This window comes from Electrophorus electricus, chromosome 11 (genome assembly GCF_041902795.1).
Source record: "Electrophorus electricus isolate QZ-2024a chromosome 11, ASM4190279v1, whole genome shotgun sequence".
In the NCBI taxonomy this organism is placed as follows: Eukaryota; Metazoa; Chordata; class Actinopteri; order Gymnotiformes; family Gymnotidae; genus Electrophorus; species Electrophorus electricus.
The window spans coordinates 23,223,613-23,245,163 of NC_137507.1; the positions used below are offsets into that span (position 1 = coordinate 23,223,613).

The window sequence follows — 21,551 nt, forward strand, 5'->3', positions numbered from 1 at the left end:
AGGAATAGACGCTTTGCTTCCATTCAGAGCTAGGTTACCCAAAAGCATCGTAGCACAAAGATCATTGTTAAATGATCTGTTAAGATGATCTTAATACTACAATGCTCTACGGAAGCATGAGTTGTGTTTTCCCCTCTGAGTGACTTCAACGAAAGGTCTTCTCTCTTCCTCTGGAAATCAGTCATTGTTTCACCAAATGTAGTTTCCTGTGAAAGCAACTACATCATCTGTGGGCACACACAACTCTAGGTCAAGAGGTGTGTTTGCGGAATTGTTGTCTGCAAAACTATGGCGGTGCAGCATGTGGTAAACCTATTAGAGACTCTTCGTGATTTGAGCTGTGACTTGGCAACATCATGCTAATTTTCAGCACCATCAGCCTGGATTTATAATTTTTCCATTAGATTTGTAAGTTAGGTTTTGGGTTTTTTTCTTTTCTTGTTTTGTCTGATGCTTCTTTCTCTCCCTCCCTGTTCGTGCTGCTTAGCAATTGCTGCATAATGACACTTTTTAGCTGCCCCTGCACTCCAGTTCACTATCCTGTCTCACTGGCTTAGTTTATGGTGGGGTAACAAGTACAGTATTATGTGACATCACCTAATATCAGTGTTTGTCTAAGACTACTAGTTCTACACTATTAGTAGTTGCTGCCAGACAGGCGAAAGGCTTTAAATAAGCAGTTCATGACTATGACTTAGCATTTTTGTCTTCAATGAAAGAAAAGTATGAGATTTATTAAGAAACATGACATGCCACAACACTAATGGACAAATTTAGTTTCCTAAGAATGGGGTTTAGATTTTTTTATTCATTTATTTATTTATTTATTGTGTAGCACCAGAATTAGAAACCTTTTGTTTGGCCAGCCCGCGACTGTCATATCATCTAAACACTTTTCCAGTGTAAGCACTACACATGTAAGCCAAGCTTCAAAGTCCATGTTAGTTGCTCGGTACGTGTTAACAAACAAAGCTGACTTTTGTATGAGGAATGCATGTCCACACTAGTGCATGCATGGCTCTCAGGCTCGCTGTAGCCTACTTAAGATACCAACACTGGGGCTTTGTGCCAGGCTGTGCCCACCCAAGAACACACATGCAAGGCTTTGGCAGTGCTGCCAGCCCAAGCACTTATTACACCCCTCACCTTCCTCATTCCAATGTACTGTGCACTGGGGAAACCCAAGTGCACCATGTGGACAGAAGCGGGCCTCAGGAGGACAGCTACAACAACCTCCTCCCCTAAAAGACGGTCTGCTCAACCCTGGAGAAGTGCAGGGCCCAGAAGCAAGGTCTACTAATGGAAGCTGACCTCTCCTCTTTGATAGTCAGAGCCATTACTCTGTAGCAGGTAGACCAGCTTTGGTACCTGGCAGCTGCAGCATGTGGCCAGTTGATGCACCATGAGTTTGCTCCATGCTCGGCCCTCATTCACCCAAACCCCATGTTTGTGGATCCTATCAATATCTGTTGACAGAAATGCCATGGCTGGACCTTAACAACAGTGTTAGTGTTTTGTTTTGTTTTGTTTTTTTTTCTAAACGTCCTTCCAGCCCTGTGCAAGCCTGTGTGCCACGAAGGAAAAGGTCCTTCTCTCACTAACAAAAATGTAAAGGCATTTGGCCCTATTTTTTCAAAAGACATCTTGCCAAAAGATGGGATCAGTAGTGACCTGGAAGGCATGTTCCAGTAGTTGAAGTGACCTTTTCAAAAATAGTTTTATGAACTACTTGTTGGAAGTTTTCTCCAACATAGTATTGACGTACTGAGCCTTGTACTGTAATTGCAGGGCATGGTAATATACTAAAAAGTGGGTCATTGCTGGTATGTGGTTTTTTTTTTGTTTTTTGTTTTTTTTATGGAATATTAAGGCCAAGAACGGAAACCAGAAGCAAAATGGGTCAAATACAGCAGTTAAACTCATCCCTGATTCAGGGCCCGAATGGCCTGTGGGAAGAAGCTCCTCTTCAGTCTCTCTGTCTTGGTCTTCAGGGAGCGAAAGCGCTTCCCTGACCTCAACAGAGAGAAGAGCCTATTGGTGGGATGGGTGGGGTCCTTTACAATCCTCCTGGCCTTGGTCTGGCACCGCTTGTAGTAGATGGTCTGCAGGTCAGGAAGTTCCGTGTAAGTGATGCGCTCTGCTGAACGCACTACCCTTTGGAGTGTTTGTCCTGCTTGGTGCTATTCCCAAACCAGACTGTGATGTTCCCTGTGAGGATGCTCTTGATAGTGCAGGTGTAGAAGTTCCTCAGTACCTTGGAGGGCAGTCTGAAGTCACTTAGGCATCTGAGGTGGTAAAGACGCTGACGAGCCTTCTTTGCCAGGGAGTTGGTATGGCGGGACCAGGACAGGTCCTGCGAGATGTGAACACCAAGGTACCTGAAACTATCTACTCTCTCCACCGTGGTTCCACTGATCCTCACAGGTTGGTAGTGCCGCTCCTGCTTCTTGCTGCAATCCACGATCAGCTCCTTTGTCTTACTGATGTTTAGGAGGAGATTATTTTCCTGGCACCAGTTTTCCAGGTGTTTAATCTCCTCCAGGTAGGCCCTCTCATCGTTGTCCGAGATCAGGCCCATGACAACGGTGTCGTCAGCAAACTTGACAATGATGGTGGAGCTGGAAGTGACTGTGCAGTTGTAGGTGTACAGTGAGTAGAGCAGGGGGCTTAGGACACAACCCTGAGGCACTCCAGTGCTGAGGGTGAGGGTGGATGAGGCGCAAGATGCCCACCCGTACTGACTGTGGTCTGTCTGTTAGGAAGTTGGAGATCCAGTCGTACAGGGATGTATGCAGTCCTAGATCCTCCAACTTGGTAGTGAGTAGGGAGGGGATGATGGTGTTAAATGCTGAACTGTATTTGACAAACAGCATTTTAACATAATTACCCCTCCCTTTGTCCAGGTGGGTCAGTGTGGTGTGGAGCAGATGTGCAATTGCATCATCAGTGGAGCGGTTGTGGCGGTATGCACACTGCAGTGGGTCCATGGAGGCTGGCAGTGAAGATGTGATGAAGTCTCTGATTAGCTTTTCAAAGCACTTCATCATGACTGATGTGAGGGCAACAGGGCAGTAGTCATTGAGGCCGGAGGCTCGAGGTTTCTTCGGGACGGGGATGATGGTGGATCGCTTGAAGCTGGATGGGATGATACTGAGCGTCAGGGAGAGATTGCAGATGTCGGTGAATACCGGGGCTAGCTGATCTGCGCAGGCTTTGAGGACTCTCCCGCAGATACCGTCTGGTTCCACCGCCTTCCTGGTATTCACCCTTTTAAACACTCTCCTTACATCCCTTTCCGTGATGATGAGAGGGCACCGTTGGCTGCGCCGATAGTACCATTAGCACTAGTGCTGTTAGCATTGGCGCTGCTAGCATCTTCTGTCTGTGTTTGAAGGTAGCAAGGGAGTCTGCTGTTTGGACTGCCAGTGGACTGCCATTTGCACTAGTGTGCACCTTGTTCTGGCACAATAAATGCGCAAAATATTTAAAAGCTTCATGTTTGTGTTCCTGCCAGACAAAATAATGTACACAACAGACACTTTCTCAGCTGTTGATTCCTCAGGGCTTGGCATTAAGCTCAAACCGAACCATTCTGGGGGTCTTCATCCTCACAGAAAGAGTTTTCAGTGAAAAAGGCATGCATAGAGTCTGCAGTTTTTTTTTCTTCTGTGGTGTAGTCTGAAGGTATCTGAATCTGCCCATTGTGGGCATTTGTATGACCTGCCTTATCTTGAAAAATGCTGCCATTGTTTCTTAAGCTACAAAGCTCTGTAAGGCCTTTATTAATCTTTAACATTTATTAGACATAATTTTAATCTGCAATCAGTAAAACAAAAAGTAAGGATAGTGCACTTTCTCAAACAAAGAGAAGCAGCCTGAGTCGTAAAGGGGTTATATATGTTTGGAGTCAGTTTTATTCATATAAACGCATCTACTGTTTGATCTACACATTCAAATGGAAAACTGAGCATGGGTACTCAAGTTACCCAGCTGATTTAATATTTATTGATTGGTCTCTACAAATGCAATCACCAACTGCTATGGTGCCTTTTGAGCATGTTATTTTATCAGGTATAGCAGGATGAGAACTAGCAACTCAGCAGCTTAACGCTTCTAAAACATGGAATGAACGGTGCTAAACATGGGTCATGTGAGAAAATCAATAATAGAATATTTGAGTAATGAAAAGCGACATTTAACCATGTAGGCCATATATGTCAAATAAACTGTAGGAAAGAAAAAATAGGGTCAGAATAAAAAATGTTAGATTTGTAAGTCATCATTCCAATTAAATTGCTAGACATCGCTGGATTTAAACTATCCATGGGACTAGCAGAGTCAGTGAACAGCAGCACAACGTCTGCCATTTGCGTTAAAGGACCACCTCTTAGAGAAGGGCGGGGGTATATTCCCGAAATATCTCACTCAAGGACGCAATCTTCCTCACGGGCTAGACCGTTATTTTAGTTTCGTTTAGAGGAATACAATTCACGTTGAAGCAAAAGGAATAACGATGTCAACAGTGTAATTATTTTTCTAAGCTTCTGGGCTAGAGACAGAGACAGGTAAATAAAACCTGAATAAATACATCTTAACGTTGTTGTAAGGGACCTTTGATTATGTTAGGAAATTAACACTTCTTATTTGCTAGCTCTAGCTACTTACCTCCGCTCTTTTTGGCCAGCTATACCTCTTATATTAATTTGTCAGAGAATTAAATGTCCACACGCTGTTGTTTGTTCCCATTTTGAGTGAAGATGAGTCTTCGGTTTTGAGAATTTGTCTAGCCTGAACGGTGGTTAGCCATTAAACTAACCGCTAACCAGATAGCTAACGAACTCGCGTGCTAGGCCCGCCGCGAGCCTGTACGTTGAATTTCTCCCGTATCCTTGGATTGTGTTATTTAATTTTCAGAAAACAAATTATCTGGCTGTAGCTTGCTAGTAGCGTTAACTTGCAAACAGCTGTTATATTCCTCACAATCTGGTATAGTCTTTCTAAAAACTAAAAAATATATATTTTCAACCATTTTCTATAAATTATTTTCTCTTCACCCAGGTAATAACGTTAACGCCAGCTATTATCTGAAATTGTGTAGCTTAGCTAATTAAGTCATTCAGGAATAGCAACCCTTATTTAATTTAGTTAGTTAGGTTAGGTTACCTAGGTTATATGATTTTCTACAGTTAGCCAACGAAGTTCGTGTGTGAGTATAGCTAGCTAGTTATGGTGGTGCCAAACGGACAAAATGACTAGCTAGCTAGCTCCCTTGCTAGGGTATGCATTTCAGAAACATTTATCTGCATCTGTACACTGCTCTTTGCGTTAGCCCACTTGTTAGGTAGCACGCTTGCTAACCCTGCACCGACCTGGCTACGGTTTCTGATAAATAAACCAGTTCTAGATGTTTTGGTCATCGTTTTATAGATGTTACTACATTGAAAGATGGGTCGCTTTTTCTTCTTTAGATTCGTTAGATGTAATACAAATGTTAAACATGCATCTACAGGCTTCGTCTGTATGCCCAGTCGCCTAGAGTAGCCATCAACAAGTTGCATTGCGAATAGTCCAGTACGCTTCAAATGTAGCACTCATTTTAAAAGTGTCTGGTATTTCCATTTGATTTAATTTACACGCTGTGACATTTCACATTAATAATGTCAGTGATATAGCTGGGCTAGCTGGTAATTTCAGTGTGTCACTGATAATCTTAACACTCACCAGACTGATTTACTGCTGAAAAAAAGCTATAGGTTATAGTTGAATTGTATGTAACTGATTGCAGTGGTTCATATTAACAAGGTTCATATTGCACTTATCTGAATGAGCTGGACAGCAACAGTGGCCACTTTGAAATAATGTCAAATCCAGTTAATTCAGAAATGGCTTGCTATTTTCTGCACTCATACCCTGTTTGTGATGTAGTATTTCTCTAATTTCAAGATCATTCTATACCATTTTCAACACTACTTTTTCTAATTCTGTATCAGTGTAAATTACACACACAAATATAGTCTGGTGAGTGTGAAGCTTATCAGTGACATTACCAGCTAGCCTAGCTATGTCACTGACATTGTTACTGAAATGTCACAGAGCGTAAATCAAGTCAAATCTAATGCTGTAATCTAGTGGTAATACACTAATTATAAATTATGCAGTTAACCATATCTAGTGAGTCCCACAGTTTCTGTCTGTTGTTTGATTCCATGAAAATGGTACTTACTAGATAAAGCCAGTCTTATCTTATTGCTTTCTGCAACAATCCTGCATTTTTCATTTATAGCCCTTCCTAAATGCAGTCTGAATTATTGTCAGCAGAGGCTTTGTACTGCACCTGCTAGCTAATACTGATGTTCATATATAATTTTGCCATTACCAGTCCTGATATTTCCAGCAGGGGGGAAGGTTAACTAGGCCTATATGTAAAGTGTCTTGGCACATGTAAGGAACATCGTAATGTGTATAATTGTATTATTGTGCCTGATTTTGTTCTAACTAGATATATTCAGTGTAAGTAAAACAGTAAGCGCAAACAAAAGAGTTTTTGATACCAATTGTATACAAATTCACAATAAGGTCTGATGTAGGGTTGTTCAGATCAATCTTCTAATCAGTCTTGTCAGCTGTGGAAAGCAAGTCCATTACATTTTCATTGCTGCAGCACATACAAATGTTCCTTCCTTAGGGTCCATCCTCTTCATTTCTGTAGATATGCACCATCCATTTAGCCCCCTAAATGCAGACAAAGCTTATCTCATCAGCTGTGTTTGGAAGCAAGTTCACAACTTTGGACAAAGATTTCTTGCTGCTGCAAGGGCAATATTTTTGATAAATCCTATTCCCATCAGTACATAAAATAGTCTTGCAGTCTGTACTTTCATATCATTCATTTGCCATTGGCCTTTACAGTATGTAAACTATCAAATCATCAATTATAGGACAAGCCTGGAAGATATCTTCATCACCACAGAATGATATTTGTGTTTAAAGACCCTCTGTTCTCATCAATAAATCCCTAAACAATATATCTCTAAAAATGACATGTTTAGAATTTATTCCAAGAAAACAATGCCCTAATGCCCTAAAAGTGGCTTAGGTAGCTCTACTCCTTTCCCTTTTTTCAGTATGCTGATCTATATGTGCCTAGTGCCAACCTCCATCTCCACCCACATCTACGCTGCTTACCTGCAGCTTGAATTTACGTCCTTACCTGCAATTCAGGCCGAGCTGCAGTACCACCTAGTCAGTAAGGGGAAGGTGTTGGAATTGATGCAGAAATGCCTTGTACACACAATACCAGTAGGATGGTTGATGATTATCTATGAAGGTCATGGGTTGATTGGCTTCAACATGGTTATGCTGTGTGCTCTAACATGGCATGCGAGTAGGTCCATGAAGTAGGTCAGTTAATCACAGCAAGTCTACACAGAAAAGGTCCAGAAGTTTTGCATGATTTGTGGCACCCCCGATGGTTATCAGGGGTTCAGCTTGTTGATCTTTTACTCTCGTCTCTGGCATCAGGCTTTGTCAGGGCATCTTCATCCTCAGCTTCTTATCTCACGGAGGGGGAGAGGAGGAGAGAAGAACACAAAGTTTTCTGAGCTTCCCCTTCAGTTTTTTGAAGCTTTAACTTTTTCTGTATCTCAGTATCTTTACCTCTATTTATACAGGGAGAAGCTAGATTTGTTTTGTTTCCTGGGCCATAGTTTCAACCCTTACTCTTTTATCTCCCAATGCAGCTAATGGAACTGTAAAACTAGCTGTACTGAAAATCACTGATTAGTTAAATGAAAGCTTTGCACTCTGGTATGCAGAATTTATGTCTTAGTCAAAGCAAAATTTGTCTCCAAAATGTTTGTTCTAGTGAATTTTTAAAAAATGTATTCAGTCTCAACATCTGTATATCTCTTCCATGGTATGAATGTTAATGTCATATGAAAAAAGGAGAAGGGGAAAAAGAAATATCCCTTCTTTTTTTTTCAAAAATCCACTCCCTCTGTTTCGTGTGATGTGGATTTTTCATGCGAACGAATAAGAAATGTCAGAGGTGCAGCCCTCAGCTCTTCCGTCACTACTTTTTCGTAATTTACACAGTCATGGTTCTCGTAATTCGGTAGCGCAGCGTGTGTTGTAGGTCGTTCCTTGAGGTTCTTGAGCCTCAGTGAAAATCCCCAACTGACTGTTTTTAGTTTAAGTATGCAGGCCATAGACGACAGTTAAAGGAGAAAACACTTTTAAAAAATGTGGAACAACCTCGGTGAACCTGGGGCGGAGTCGGCTTTTTACTAGAAGGCAAGGACAAATTTATTTTTAAAAACGAACAGGAAACCTGTGTTGAGCCGAGATGCTTTGCAAATGCACAGGCTGGAGGAGCAAGAAGTGTGCATACTTTGGGGCAATTAGACCCTGCATAACCCTTACTTGCACACATGCTTCTGGTTTTATCATCTTTTTGTATGGTTGGAATAATGCTATTATTTTATCACCATATATGTTTTGTCTAAAATTATTTGTGAAGCCAAGTACATACTACAAAGGTTATCTAGGGCCCTTAATCTGAAAATTGTCTTGGATAAAAATATCTCATTTTTAACCTTCCCATGATAGATTTTTAGTTTTGCTCATGTTAGTGTTTATTTGATTTAGAGTAAATGTGAATATGATGCATTGCACTCTGAACATAATACGTGGTTTACTACACCAATTTAAGAGGTTGTTAGGTCTTTCATATGAATGCATCCCATAAAAATATTACCATAAATCCCATATTACCATGATGCAGATAAATCATTTTAGTTTGCTTAATATTCCAACATTTAATATTAAGCAAACTAAAATAATTTTTTTGCATCATGGTAAGAGACACAAAAATACAGATAGCCAAATCAGGATAAATGAACTGAAAAATAGCACCGTGCTGGTTTGTCTAACCTTTGTGCCAGTGTTTGTTACAAGGCCACTGAAAACATTATGGGAAATCTTGTGCTAGTCTCACACTAATCCATATTTTGGTTTCATTGTGGTTTATTCAGATAAGATTGTTCATGATAAAAGCACTGACCAGCCACCCAGACTGAGAATTTTTCTTTGGGCCTTCATTGTGCTGCTAGGCAACTCAAGATGCTACCACTGGAACTGTGAATAAATTAAAATGTGTAGCACAAGAATATTGCTCAATGTCATCAAAAAAGGCTTACAGCATTCATCATTTTCCACCTTTTAGAAAATCAGACAAAATGAGCTAATTTACGAAAGCTAGAATACTGAGAGTTGCCACAAAAAGCATCCATCACCTACATGACCTGGCCCTACCTGGAGCCCCTCAGAGACAGTGAAAGGAAAAAGATTTTGAGGAGACTACAGTGAGTCCGTCACTCAAAGTCCCTCGCTTCCAAGATGAACTAGACCGTTTTGATGCCATCCAGTAGGCATTGTTCTTAGCCCTGGTACAGTGTCTCTGCAGTGTCTCCCAGTTGAGAGGACCCTTTGAAAAAGGATAATGAACTTTACGTGTCAGGTCGGCATCAAGCAATCAACTTGTGGGCGTATTGAACAGAACAATCAAAGGTCAGCGACTCTGACCTCAGTCATTAGAAAATATTTTTACCATTTAGTCTTTGCCTGTGTCATGCAGTACATGACGACTGATGGCTGCTTATATGTGTAACTGTTCTGCGCATGATGCCCTTTCACCATGACAACGCTTTTATGTCATCCAGTCCTTATCCTAAACAGTGGACACATCACGCGCTGGTTTCTCCACCTAGACTAAAAACAACTTTGAATGGTGAATCACCATTGATGTTATAATTAAGTCCAACAGTAGGCTTAAGCCATGTCCATGAAACTGGCCCTTTGCATCCAACATCCCAAGATGTTTTACAGAAAGATTAAACACTGTTTATATGATAAAGTATCATCATAAAATAGTGTTCCTGCAAGCTAGGAATTATAAAATAAAATACCCAATAAACCTTTAAGCGATATGAGCTGCAGGAGAACTTGGGGATTAACGGTTGGTCTGTCTCAGCTGAGCAGAGTGGAGGGTTGGGCTGCAGCGCTTTTAGCCATCAACAACATGTGTCAGAGCCAGGCCATTAAGGGCTATAAATGTCACGGCCGTGACTTTGTAGTCAGTGCCGAACGTAATAGCCAGTGTAAATGAAATAAGACCAGGGGTAATGTGACCTGACTTTCCTTTCCTGTAAGGACACAGGCTGCTGCGTTGTGGGCTAGCTGAAGCTTACTTAGAGAGACAGTTGGGCAGCCAGCCAACCAAATGTTGCAGTGGTCTAATCTAGAGTTTATGAGGGCATGTACTATTCTTTCAGCATCATGTAAGGTTAGCGTATGTTTTCATTTTGGAAAGGTTTATTAAATCATAATACATGGTTTTCAGGATGTTACTCATGTAGGACGGCATATATTAGCATCAAGGATTAGAAAACCATTTAGATTTTAGGACTTAAATTGCAGTAACCTTATTTCAAGGTGACTTAGTACCTGACATCATTGTGTCTGGTCAGCAAAGTTTTTTTGCTGCCAGAACCCTTGAAGCAAAACGAGAACTTTAGCCTGATCACTGCAGAACTTTGCAAAAAAAGCCATTTATGAATTAATTTATTTTTTGATTGATTTACTCTCATTGCTGTAAATTCTTAGATGGCTTTAATCTTGATGACTCCTTTTCAAATATACCTTACATGGCTATTTTTGGATTCATTAATGGTTACAGAAACACATCAATAATTCATGGGGCATGGAGATAAAGCATGAAGATTTTAAATTATTTACCATCTCATTAACTGCATACTTGTGAAAATTTGTGAATTCACCATTGCTGTTTCCATCATCACAGTTTACTCAGAAACGAAAATTACACAAGGTAATATTTGCAAGCCACTTTGACCGTGACCTTAGTGTCGAACATGGGTCCTTTTTAACCAATAAACTCTCGTTTGCATTCGAATGTGTTCATTCTTGGAAAGCAATGCTTGTATATCGCATGGACGCCGATGTCCATAGCTTAAAATAGAGAAGCCTGGCAGTGTTACCGAGCAACTCGAGACCTTTTTCAAGACGGGAGGCGATGCCCTTTTTAGATGCGAACTATCTCATGGACCTGGCTTCTAACGCAAACCCTCACTCTCTCTTTGCATAATTAGCCACAAAGGGGTGCTGTTAACACTAAAATAGGTTTGGTGCGTTGCATAAATTGCACTGTTTCCTTCTTAGCCAGTAGGTTTGTGTTTGCTTAAGAACTATTAGTACACAAACATATGCCAATTCATGGGCCCAGCAGAGCAATGTCATGACCTAGAGGTAACTTCGTCATGGCGATGTGTGTCTTCATATTTCATGCCTTATTTAACCTTTTTTTTTTCTTCTTTTTTTAAAGTGTTCATTGGTGTTTATAGCTGTATTATATTTTCCACTTGGAACAGACACAGATCTGTGTTCCCACATTTAATAGGGAGAGGGGTTGCCAGCCTTGAATATTATTTCTACATCTGTCCAGACTAGCTGTGCCTTAACTGCAGTTTGAGCTTGTCCAATCGGTCCCATCTCTGTGTAGGCACGGCAACAGATGGTACCATGTGAATGACTGGGGACCATGAAGTACACACGCAAACTGCTGTTTGTCCTGTGTCCCATGCTGGTCCTGGTGTTCATCTACTTCTCCTCTAGAAAGCTGCATCTACACGTCTGGGGCCCCAAGTCACGTGAGTCCCACGCCGACTTCCTGTCACTGTTTGCATGCTTATTTGTTTTTTGTCTAGTGTTGGAGCCCTCATCAGACCACCACCCAGTGCATCTGCGGGTGTGCATGTGCGCGTGTGTGCAGGTCTGCTGGTTGTTGGTTACATATTTAAACCGTGCTAATCTGTCTGAGGGCGCGTCTAAACCTCGTGACTGCGACTTTCCCCCCCCTCACCACAGTCAGCTACAAGACGGTATGATGTAGAGAAGCTGCAAGTGAGCATGAAATACTGAAATGATCTTGGGTCTGAAAACAAAAAAATCCTGATGGTTCTTTGCATGTTGTTCCCTAAATGCTGCTCTTTTTTAAAGGCAATGAGAATGAATAAATGAATCAGAATAAAATATAGCCTGAATATCAGTATGGCTTAAACAGTTGTTTTGTCAAATGTGATTCCAAACGCCTAATAAAGTTTTAAAATGCAGAGAACGTCCTGTGTCCAAGGCAGGCTAATTTAGACTAGCGTGTAAAAGGAAATCTCTTGAAACCTCTCATTTAAAATGAACTTCTTATAAAATTCTCCTGAATTACTGATCTTCCGCCACCAGAGGGCGCGAGAGAACAGCGAAGGAGATTTGCTTAGGAGCAGAGCCCAGCTTCTGCCATGGTGCAGTATGTCTTCATGGGTGAGCATTCACCTAGTTCCATTGCCTGCAGTATTTGCCTTCTCCCATTGCTTTTTAGAACCATTCTTCATTAACCAACGTTAATTCTAAAATGAAAACTAACAGAAAATACTTCCATATGGCCTCCGTTGAATTTGAGGACTTTCAGTTAATGTTTGCATTGTCAGCAGCATCAGGAAGGTGTTTTCCGTTCACCTTGGTTTTGAGACAAGAGATTGTGTTACGCTTACCTTATTCAGTCAGTTATGTTTCTTAGTCAATATTTGGTGTATCTTTGGGAAATGTTTCCAGCCTGTTTCATGTCCTTGTATTGTCTGAGAGCCTGCTCCGGATTTGAAGTGCTTGGCTGCTTGGGGAATGAGTTCTCGGGGTCATTTCTTTTAAAACGGTGAGGCAGCTTAGTGTGTGAGTTCACAAGCTCACAAGAGGCCTCAGAGTGTCTCTTTTGCTCACTTAACCCGGTGATGGGTAATAGCTTTTAGCTTATGGGCATATTCAAAATATGAGTGACTACTTGAGCATACATCAACAGTCCACGGTTAATGAAGCACTGACTGAGGCAAACCATCCTCCATTAGCGTTAGCATGAGTGAGAGGCCACTTTAGCTCAGTGGTCAGCTTGTGGGCTAAATGCGCCGATGAGAGATCTGTTGAACTCTGTGTGCTTGCCTCTCACTCTCGCAAGGGTTTTTTTGGTACATGAAGGTCTTGTTGACAGACTACTGGGGACGTTCCATCTCAACACGGCGGGTAAATGGTAAACAGTCCTCGTGCGCTACAGCACAGCAGTCCCAGAGCCACGGCAAGGAGCCTCTGCTCATAGCAAAATACGCTCACCACACCAACAGACATTTGCTGGAGTGATTATGTTATTTAAGCTCTAAGTAAAACATCTGTGACCTCTTCAATGTGCTTTAACTTAAAAGGCCATCAGTACATATTGGTTGAAAGCATTTTTGTTTTTATGTGATTTGTTGTTGTTGTTGTTTTATGTATGGATTAGTGTTGCTGATATTGCGCTTGATAATGGAAATTTTTTCTGAGTTTCAGGATTATTGTCCTGATACAAGTGAAATTTGAGGGATTTGATGGATTACTTGATATTTAGTACTTGTCAGCAATTCAGTTCATGTTTTCATTTTTCGACCTTATTATCTTGAACTTCTGTGGAAAAAATGTGGCTATATTAATTATAAACAGTGCTATTCAACATCTGTTCCCAGTTTATTTTGGAAAATGACATGAACCTGGCAAGGGTTTCTTTTAACCTAACTCCTGTTATGCAAGTCCTCTTGGTCCAATTGAGAGGATGAATCACAATGAATGGCTTTGAAAGGGTAAGTGGTGAAGGAAGCACAACCTTTTTGTGATAAGTAACGGAGAGCTGAAGCCCAGTACTGTGCCTGGCATCACTGCAGACACATCGCCTACGCACAGCACCCACATGCTAATATTCATGTATATAAAGGAGTAAAGTTTTTTTTGTTGTTTTTTTTCCCCTTGCTTCGGTGGTATGTTTTTGTCCCCTAAATGTCCTTCTGGGCGTAGGTTATTGAGCCGGTTTGCCTTTATCTCAGTAACATACCATCATTTGTGTAGTTTGCATTTAGTAGCTTTTATTGCACTCCTGATATGTAACCCTTTTGTTTCACAGATGTAGATGTGGAGCCAACTGTCGCTCTAACAGTCACAAAACCTAAACCTAAACCTAAAGTGGCTACAGGTAGAAACACCTCAGTTCTGTACTAAATCTTCCATTGACCTAACCCTTAATTGAGAACTCATTCTGTCCTGTCCTTTCAAAATTGAATCGACTAATTGAGAATATGACTAATCCAGACACATGTGGAACAGATCTGTACTGAAACTCTAATTCCATCAGGGCCATTGGGTGATCAAGGGGTTGGGGCAGGGTGGAGGGCTTGGTGGGATTCGGGGTCGACGAAGTGATTCCCATAAGCCCCTACTCAAAGGGGCAGGCTGCTGGGTCTAACTGGTGGTTTTGTTTTTCAGAGTTGGAATCAGAGGCCAGCATCTCCGTGGGACAAGTAGTAGGCGCAGGTACAGGCCACTCTGCCTCACCCGCTAAGAACGCACCCATGGCCCAGGCGCAGCACCCACGCAGACTGGCCCGTTACCGCCATCTGTCTTCAGACACACACCGCTGTTAATACCTGTTATACCCTTCGTGCGCTGCAAGTACAGTAAAAAAAAAAACAAGCACCTTCAGGACCCATTTAACGTTTGAGCCACTTTACGCAAGATGAGGCCTTAGGTCGATGTGCAGTTGGCTGACAGGATTCACCTCAGATCGGTTTCCTTCTGCCTGCCCATATCCATATGTAGTTCCACAGATCGTAAGACATCGCAGGTAAAACTGTTTCCTGTGTGTCACCGAATGGGCAGGTCTTGAGTTACCCACAGGCACTTCTGTCCAGCTCCACTCTCAGACCTCACTCACCGTCTTCCCGCACCTGGCATCAGCACCATCTACTGGCAAAGAATTTTTCCAAACAACTTAGAGGGTGGAAAGAACACGCTCTTCTGTTCCTACAAATTACCACTTACCAAGGGAGTTGAACTGGGTTGTGCACCCATACAGGACTAAATCCTCGTACAGTTCAAATCTACATGTCCCACATGTTCAGATAAGGTATTTCATACCTTTCATGCCATCATACAAAATAATCCTATTGCAAAATAGTTTACTGGAAAAAAGCCCATACAAATTCTAATAAATGATTATCATTCATAAATGATAGATGTATGATATTGAACTTGTTGCGCGTACATAAAATATTGTTCAGCGCTAGCGATTGTTCTTCTGATGACCTCCAGCTGTGGCAGTTGGAGGATCGGTGAACATGTCATCCCTCTCTTCTGGATTTTTGTTTCCCTTGTTCATACCATGGCGCGTATCGCCGGGTCTGACCACCGGCGCGGGTTATCAGTGGGCACGATGCACTCGGCCGCACCACCTTCTTCTGTCTTCCTCTCCAGAGATGCGTTTGTAGTAGCCTGACACTCTGGATCTCTTGCAAAAAACTGCCCTCATGTAACCCTGCCCTCTTTTCATTTAAGGACTTTCCTCTTGCTTTTTTTTGCTTGTCCCTTTTCGAGCACCTGAAGTGTATTGCAATGCTGTTGAGGAAAAATTTGAGAGTCACGCTTTATTACCAAAGCCCTTTTCGTGTATAACGCAGTTTATGTGCTTTCACAAGTTTTCAAGTTCATGTTTAGGTTTTATTGTCATTCCTGCATGTTCTTGGTATACACTGGAACAAGATGTTGTTTTTTCTGGTCCATGGTGCAACACAGCAACAGTACAGCAGCACATTATACAGGACTACAAAGTCTAAATGCACAACACAACAGAGAAGAGTTCAGAAAAAGCAGGAAATACAATAAATGCAATTCAATAAATGCTGTACACTGTCAGAATATATACCAGGTGGGGGGTAACATCCCAACAGCAACTACAGAATGGGGGATAAGTGTTTGTGGCAGCGGAATTGGGGATAAGTGTATGTGCAGGATGGGGGATGTATGTCTGTATCCTCAGAATGGGCGGTAATTGTCTGTAGTGGCATAATGGGAGGTAAGTGTCTTAAGTGGCACACTAAGCCTCGCCTCTAAGAGCATAACAGTCCAGTTCTCTGGTTTAAAGTGCAGGTGTGCCATGGGTTGGGAGAAAGGTGCACATTCACTTAAGGGTGGGTGATGGGATGAGTCTTGATGATCTCGGTGATGATGGAAAGTCTCTTGATTATTACTCTGTTTTCTGAACGTGTCTTTCTTGTGCGTGTCCAAAAGTTCAAATTTAAAAGTCCATTTGTAGCTTGCTTTATCTAGACTAAATTAAGGCCTTTTCATTGGATGCTTTGGATGTTGTTGCAGTGCTTTGGAAATGATACTAGAGAGCTGCTTGCTCCAGTTGTTCTTGGTGAAGAACTGAATTGTTTGGTACTGGCTCATGTAGGTGAGACTGCCAAGTCATTAATCTGCCGGGATTTTTTTTCTTCTCACTAGAGTAAAAGCAGGTGTGTGTCTAAAACCTGTACTTTGGTAAATGTCATTTCCTGCTCTTTTTTAAAACCTTTTCTTTGTGAATGTGCAGTGTTCTTAAGCACCTATGGAGTGATGTTACTCATAGGTGGGCAGTTGCATTGTTCAGGAATGTGTTTGTTTGTTGGTTTGTTGGCTGGCTTGACCTAACCCTGCTCACTCACCTGGCAAATGCTCTAACCCTGCTGGAAGCTTCCTGTCACGCCTGCAGGGTACTAGGGGTGCCCTGTACTCCTTACAGCAATAGCAATGTTCATTTTATACTTTTCTTCTTCTTCTTCTGCTTCTTCTTCTCCTACTTCTTTTTTTAGTGCAATCCAAAATGAATGATGACTGGAATCAGTGCTTTTGGTGTTTCCTCTCTGTCCCTCCCCAGCCTGTGCCAGTTTCCTCTCACTAGGCCTCATTTTCTCTCTCCTTTCTCTCTGCAGTGTACGACCAGCAGGGCTTCTTGCTGAAGCTGGATGGAAAACTGTAAGTAACTTCTCACTCAATATACATGTCCATTTTAATCTCATCCTCTCAGCAGCCAAGAAGGACAACATCCACTTATGATGATGTTTTCTCCCCATCCGTCTTCCAACATGATTCCACATTCAGCGTCAGCTATCAGTCGCATCTCACGCTACACAGCAGTCTAATGCAGCCTAGATCCTCAAAGTGTGGGACTAATGAGAAGCTTGCTGCGTGGTGTTGTGGTCTGAAGCACCCACGTTCTTGCAGTATTTTCCCTAGGCAGTTTCTTTTGATCAGAACAGTGTCATTTTCTTTCTTTCTTTTTTTTTATCTTTTAATTTGCTGGTCTAAGTTGTTGTAGATATACGGTGCAGTCCGTAAATGATTTAGCGCAGTTTCGGGTTTGGCTGTGTAATACAATGCATTGGATTTAAAATAATGAGAGTACAATGCAGAATGCTGACAGAATTTTTATCTACACCAGTCAGTCACAGCACTTTTTATACATAGTGCCCCACCACCACTGTTTCAGAGGATCATTTGTAATTGTAGAGTAATATATTTAATAAAATGATAATGTCCATATCTATAACTAAATCATATATATATATATATATATATATATATATATATATATATATATATATATATATATATATATATATATATATATATAAAGTGTTTTACACATAGACATGATAATTTTTTTAAAGACTATGTAACCAGGCTTTTCTGCTCTTGAGGTTTACCAGTGATGTGCTAAAGATACATTCTTATCATGCATTTGGGGAGCTTTTCACACATCAAGTCATTGCTACATGTTTTCATCAACGTTCAACGTTTTTGATCTGCTGAAGAGTTTTCCTTCATGATGGCAACTGTTCTCCAGTCTTGCACTGCTGTGGGTTTCTGTGGTCAAAGAGGTTCTGTGAACTCGCAAAGCTCCCCAGCACATTTCCTGCTTCTTTAGAACTTACCAAAGAGTTGGTTTTTGACTTCAGACACGTGTGGCGAAGGCAGAACACAGGTCTTTCATGTGCCAAATGTGTGCTCAGAATGAAGAGCCAGCGCCATGGCAATCAGGAACACAATTTTCACCCTCCAGTGTGCCATTCCCCGTCACACTGCCCTCTCCTTCAAGGGGAGATGGTCTCTGCCACAACATCTCTGATTCTGTGGGAACTACTTCCCACAGTGGTCTGCTTCATGCTACTCTACTCCTCTTTGATAGCGCTCAAGCACACGAACTAATGAAGCTCTGACATACAGCTAGCCATAAAGCAACGGGACAGCCAATTGTCCAATTATTTATGGTCCTCTGAAAAATGGAGGATACCAGACATGAGGTGTGTTTGTGACACTGCCCTGGCACATGTTAAAGTGTTAAAGATCACCAGTCTGTGTGTGGTAGGCAGGTGTTTACACTTAATCTTTGGACTGCCAGGGTCCTCAGAAACTCACCTCGCTATAGTCTTTCATTGCTCCTTATCAGAGAAGACTGTACACACATCTGTCCACACGGTGCGCTTGTACAATAAGCAACGACCAGGACACGTTTAGATTTCGTTCGCGGTGTGAACCGAACTGCCCACAAGGCGATCTTTACGGCTCCCCCTTCCTCCCTCGCCGCCAGGCTTGTCAGTGATGGAGAACTACAGCAGAGTCTATAGGAGTGGCTCCTTCATCAAAACAAAAGCTTGTGGGTGAATATCTGCTTTGCTGATGCGTGTGGAAAAGACTCTCGCTATGGATTTGAATCCCAAACCGTTCCCTGGGATTTACAGGTTTCAGTGGATTTTCACCACCAAAACGTAAACAAGTAGTGATTTAGACTATGACGGGCAGCTCATCACAAACAGACTCCTGACAACCGATACGTAGCTGTTGACTGTGCAGCATAAGGAAGTTCTTTAGCGTAATGCAAAGCTCTGCACTGCCCATGTCACGGAAGCTCCGTGATCCCACGCCATCTTGAGTTGTCGTTTCCCAAGGTGGTCCAGCTAGTGCGTATCCATCCTCGCACACTTCCATCTCATTGCTCCTGTCCATCTCCCTCTCTCTCCCTCTCTCTCTCACACACACACACACACACACACACACACACACACACACACCCACACACACGCCTGCCCCCGATACACTCACTGCTCAGCCTCCGTGCCTGTCAGCCTGTCTCCTTCCAGCATGTTTATTTGAACTGGTCTCATTGTGTATTGCAGGTTATTAATGAGCCAGGCTGGTGTTGGTGGTAAATGTTTTCAGATTCTTAGCTTCAGTGGTGTGTTTGGCTTTGCTTGGTCATCGACTGTGTTTTAACAACTGGAATATTTAAAGCAGAGGTGTAAAAAACCACAAATGAGGAAAAAAAACATTCTTCATTTTTTTTTTTTTTTGGGCTTCGAAGTTATTGTTCATGTCTCTGTGTTGCGTAGGTACACTTGAATTTATTTTAAAAAGTCTGGAGGGTGTACAACATGGTGTTAAAGCAAAAGTAAGGTTAGAATTTTTGTACTGCTATGGTTGAGCTTTTGAAAATGAGGCAACAGTTGCACTCCATTTCTTTTTGTGAGGGTGTACTTTATTATTTTTAAAATAATGACACTTCTGAAATACATGCCATCTTTTTCTTCCAGTTACTGACTACAAACTGTGTGAATGAATGAAAATTGCATTAATTACCATCTTTTTGCTGATGTGTCACTGTAAATGCTGAAATGAAGGCAGATTTGTAACTGGGGCCACTGGATTTAAAGACCTGAACAATGCATTTCTTGCAATTCAGCAAAGTAAACGTCCCCTTCTTGTGTTCGCAGACCGATGGAGTTGGTGTACAAGTACGGAAACCTCAGCAGTGGGACCTGCAAGCCTGGCTACGCCGCTGCCAAGATGACTGCTATCTATCCAAAGTGAGACCTGTTTTATCAGAATTCCCTCTCCCACTATCCCCAACCCCCGGTTCCGCGATAGCGCTCTGGTCACAAGTGTGCAAGTGGTCTGTTTTGACTGGATCTCCTGAAACATTGACCTATTAAGAGGGTTTGAAAGTGTGCCTGTTTTACGCCATGATCCAGAACCAGAAACGGTAAATGTAGCTGTGTTATGGATTCATTTCATTTTGTCTTGCTCCACCGAAGTGCAGCCTTCTTGTGCTGACATGGATTCTGGTTTAATGGACATGGATTCTGGTTTAAATAGGGCACACTATGTATCAACTCTGCAAACTACAAAGCTTACACTTTGCAAAAGAAATGAAGATCAGTGAATTGCTGGGATCTTCTCATGCTTCTCTAATAACTCACATGTTAGTATAGAGTGTCTTTTCCCAATAAATATGTTTTTTTAATAAATAAATATGCTCGGTTAGGTGCTAAATGTGATTAAACGCATGTGAACCCCTCAGTGCAGGGAGGTGCAGAGCATTGCTCCTGAGCAAGGTTTGTTCAGCTGCAACATTAATGAGTATTAGCATAGACTAGCACTGAAACAGAAGACTATACGAAGCACACTATCATCTCCTCTATCACTACAACACATTTCACTCCTTCAAATACAGAGCCGTGGGGAGATGAAAGGTTTCAGTGATCTTTCTTGGTTCAATGTACAGTCAGGCATGTGCTGAAGAAGAACCAGCTCTGACTCTTTACATTATATTAAAAAACTACATGTTCCAAATAATTTTGGAAAGTGGGGGTTGCTGTTTTGTCACAGTCATGTGTGAAAGTATGATATTGCAGCTGGTTTGTAGAATTTCAACAGCTCCTTAATGGGCTTTGGTGGGCAGGATCAGGCCTAAATTGCCAATCCCACACCAAATTGGTGGCAGATTTCCTGTGCCTATTAACGTTTGACTCCCCATGCTGTTCCCTCTGTGGCTACTGCCGTTCCCAAGACGCAATCTCATTCCTCAGTCACGAAGCTCCAGCGGCTAATCTCTTCATATCCCTGACTGAACGGAAAACTCCTCCTCTGCTTTCCTAAAGCCGAGCTAATGTGTGACCTGCCCACGACAAAGAAGCATTTTCTTTGGTTTGCTCGCACCACAATACTTCTCTTGTGGGAAGCGGACGGCGCTTCTGCTTCGGAGTCATGTGGGAAATCTGCCGGTCAAAAGCAGATGATGGAATGACTTCTTCCGTTCAGTCAAATCCTTGGAATCCTCGGTGATGTCACTCTGCATTTACCCATCTCAGATTGTTTCCCGGTCTTTAGATCGATCCTCTGCTGGAAAATAGTCTCTCTTTTCCATTACAACAGCGGTCACAAATGGATCGTTTGTGGTTGGTTTTCTCTCCTCACCGTTGATTTGTTTAGAAGTAACCTCTTGACCAGTCATGTGTGACTGTTTGGAGCATCAAATGTCTTTTGGATCTTGGAAACTGTAACACAACTGTATCACATACATAAATAAAATAAATTGAATTATTAAACTTGAAGTAAATCACGAGTGCATAGATAATTCAAATCCAATGCTCACCAGTGACAGCACAGCCTTCTAGAGGCTCGTAAAACAAAACAGTGATTGAATTAGTGGCTGAGACATTTTAACTGTTCCTCCAATTAAGAGCACATGTGTTAATAGTGCCGTCAGTATACTTCTAATTAACACGTGATAGATTAAAGTGCATAAAAAACTATTTATCTCA

At 41.9% G+C, this 21,551-nt stretch overlaps 1 protein-coding gene across 11 annotated transcripts in view; it reads left to right on the plus strand.

The window, feature by feature from the left end:
* Positions 1 to 4,403: 4,403 nt before the first annotated feature.
* The window catches only part of st3gal3b (ST3 beta-galactoside alpha-2,3-sialyltransferase 3b), a 39,835-nt gene continuing 22,687 nt past the window's right edge, over positions 4,404 to 21,551 (plus strand). For 5 of the 11 annotated variants that reach the window (XM_081722427.1, XM_081722426.1, XM_081722434.1 and 2 more), the window contains exons 1-5: positions 11,588 to 11,723; positions 14,042 to 14,110; positions 14,401 to 14,448; positions 16,884 to 16,926; positions 19,722 to 19,814. In XM_081722427.1, the coding sequence (XP_081578553.1) occupies positions 11,615 to 11,723; positions 14,042 to 14,110; positions 14,401 to 14,448; positions 16,884 to 16,926; positions 19,722 to 19,814 (362 nt within the window). In that variant the 5' untranslated portion in view covers positions 11,588 to 11,614. Of the gene's footprint in view, positions 4,566 to 11,575; positions 11,724 to 12,309; positions 12,388 to 14,041; positions 14,111 to 14,400; positions 14,449 to 16,883; positions 16,927 to 19,721; positions 19,815 to 21,551 lie in introns of those variants that run through there. The other 6 variants (XM_081722428.1, XM_081722431.1, XM_081722429.1 and 3 more) reach the window with 6 other exon arrangements.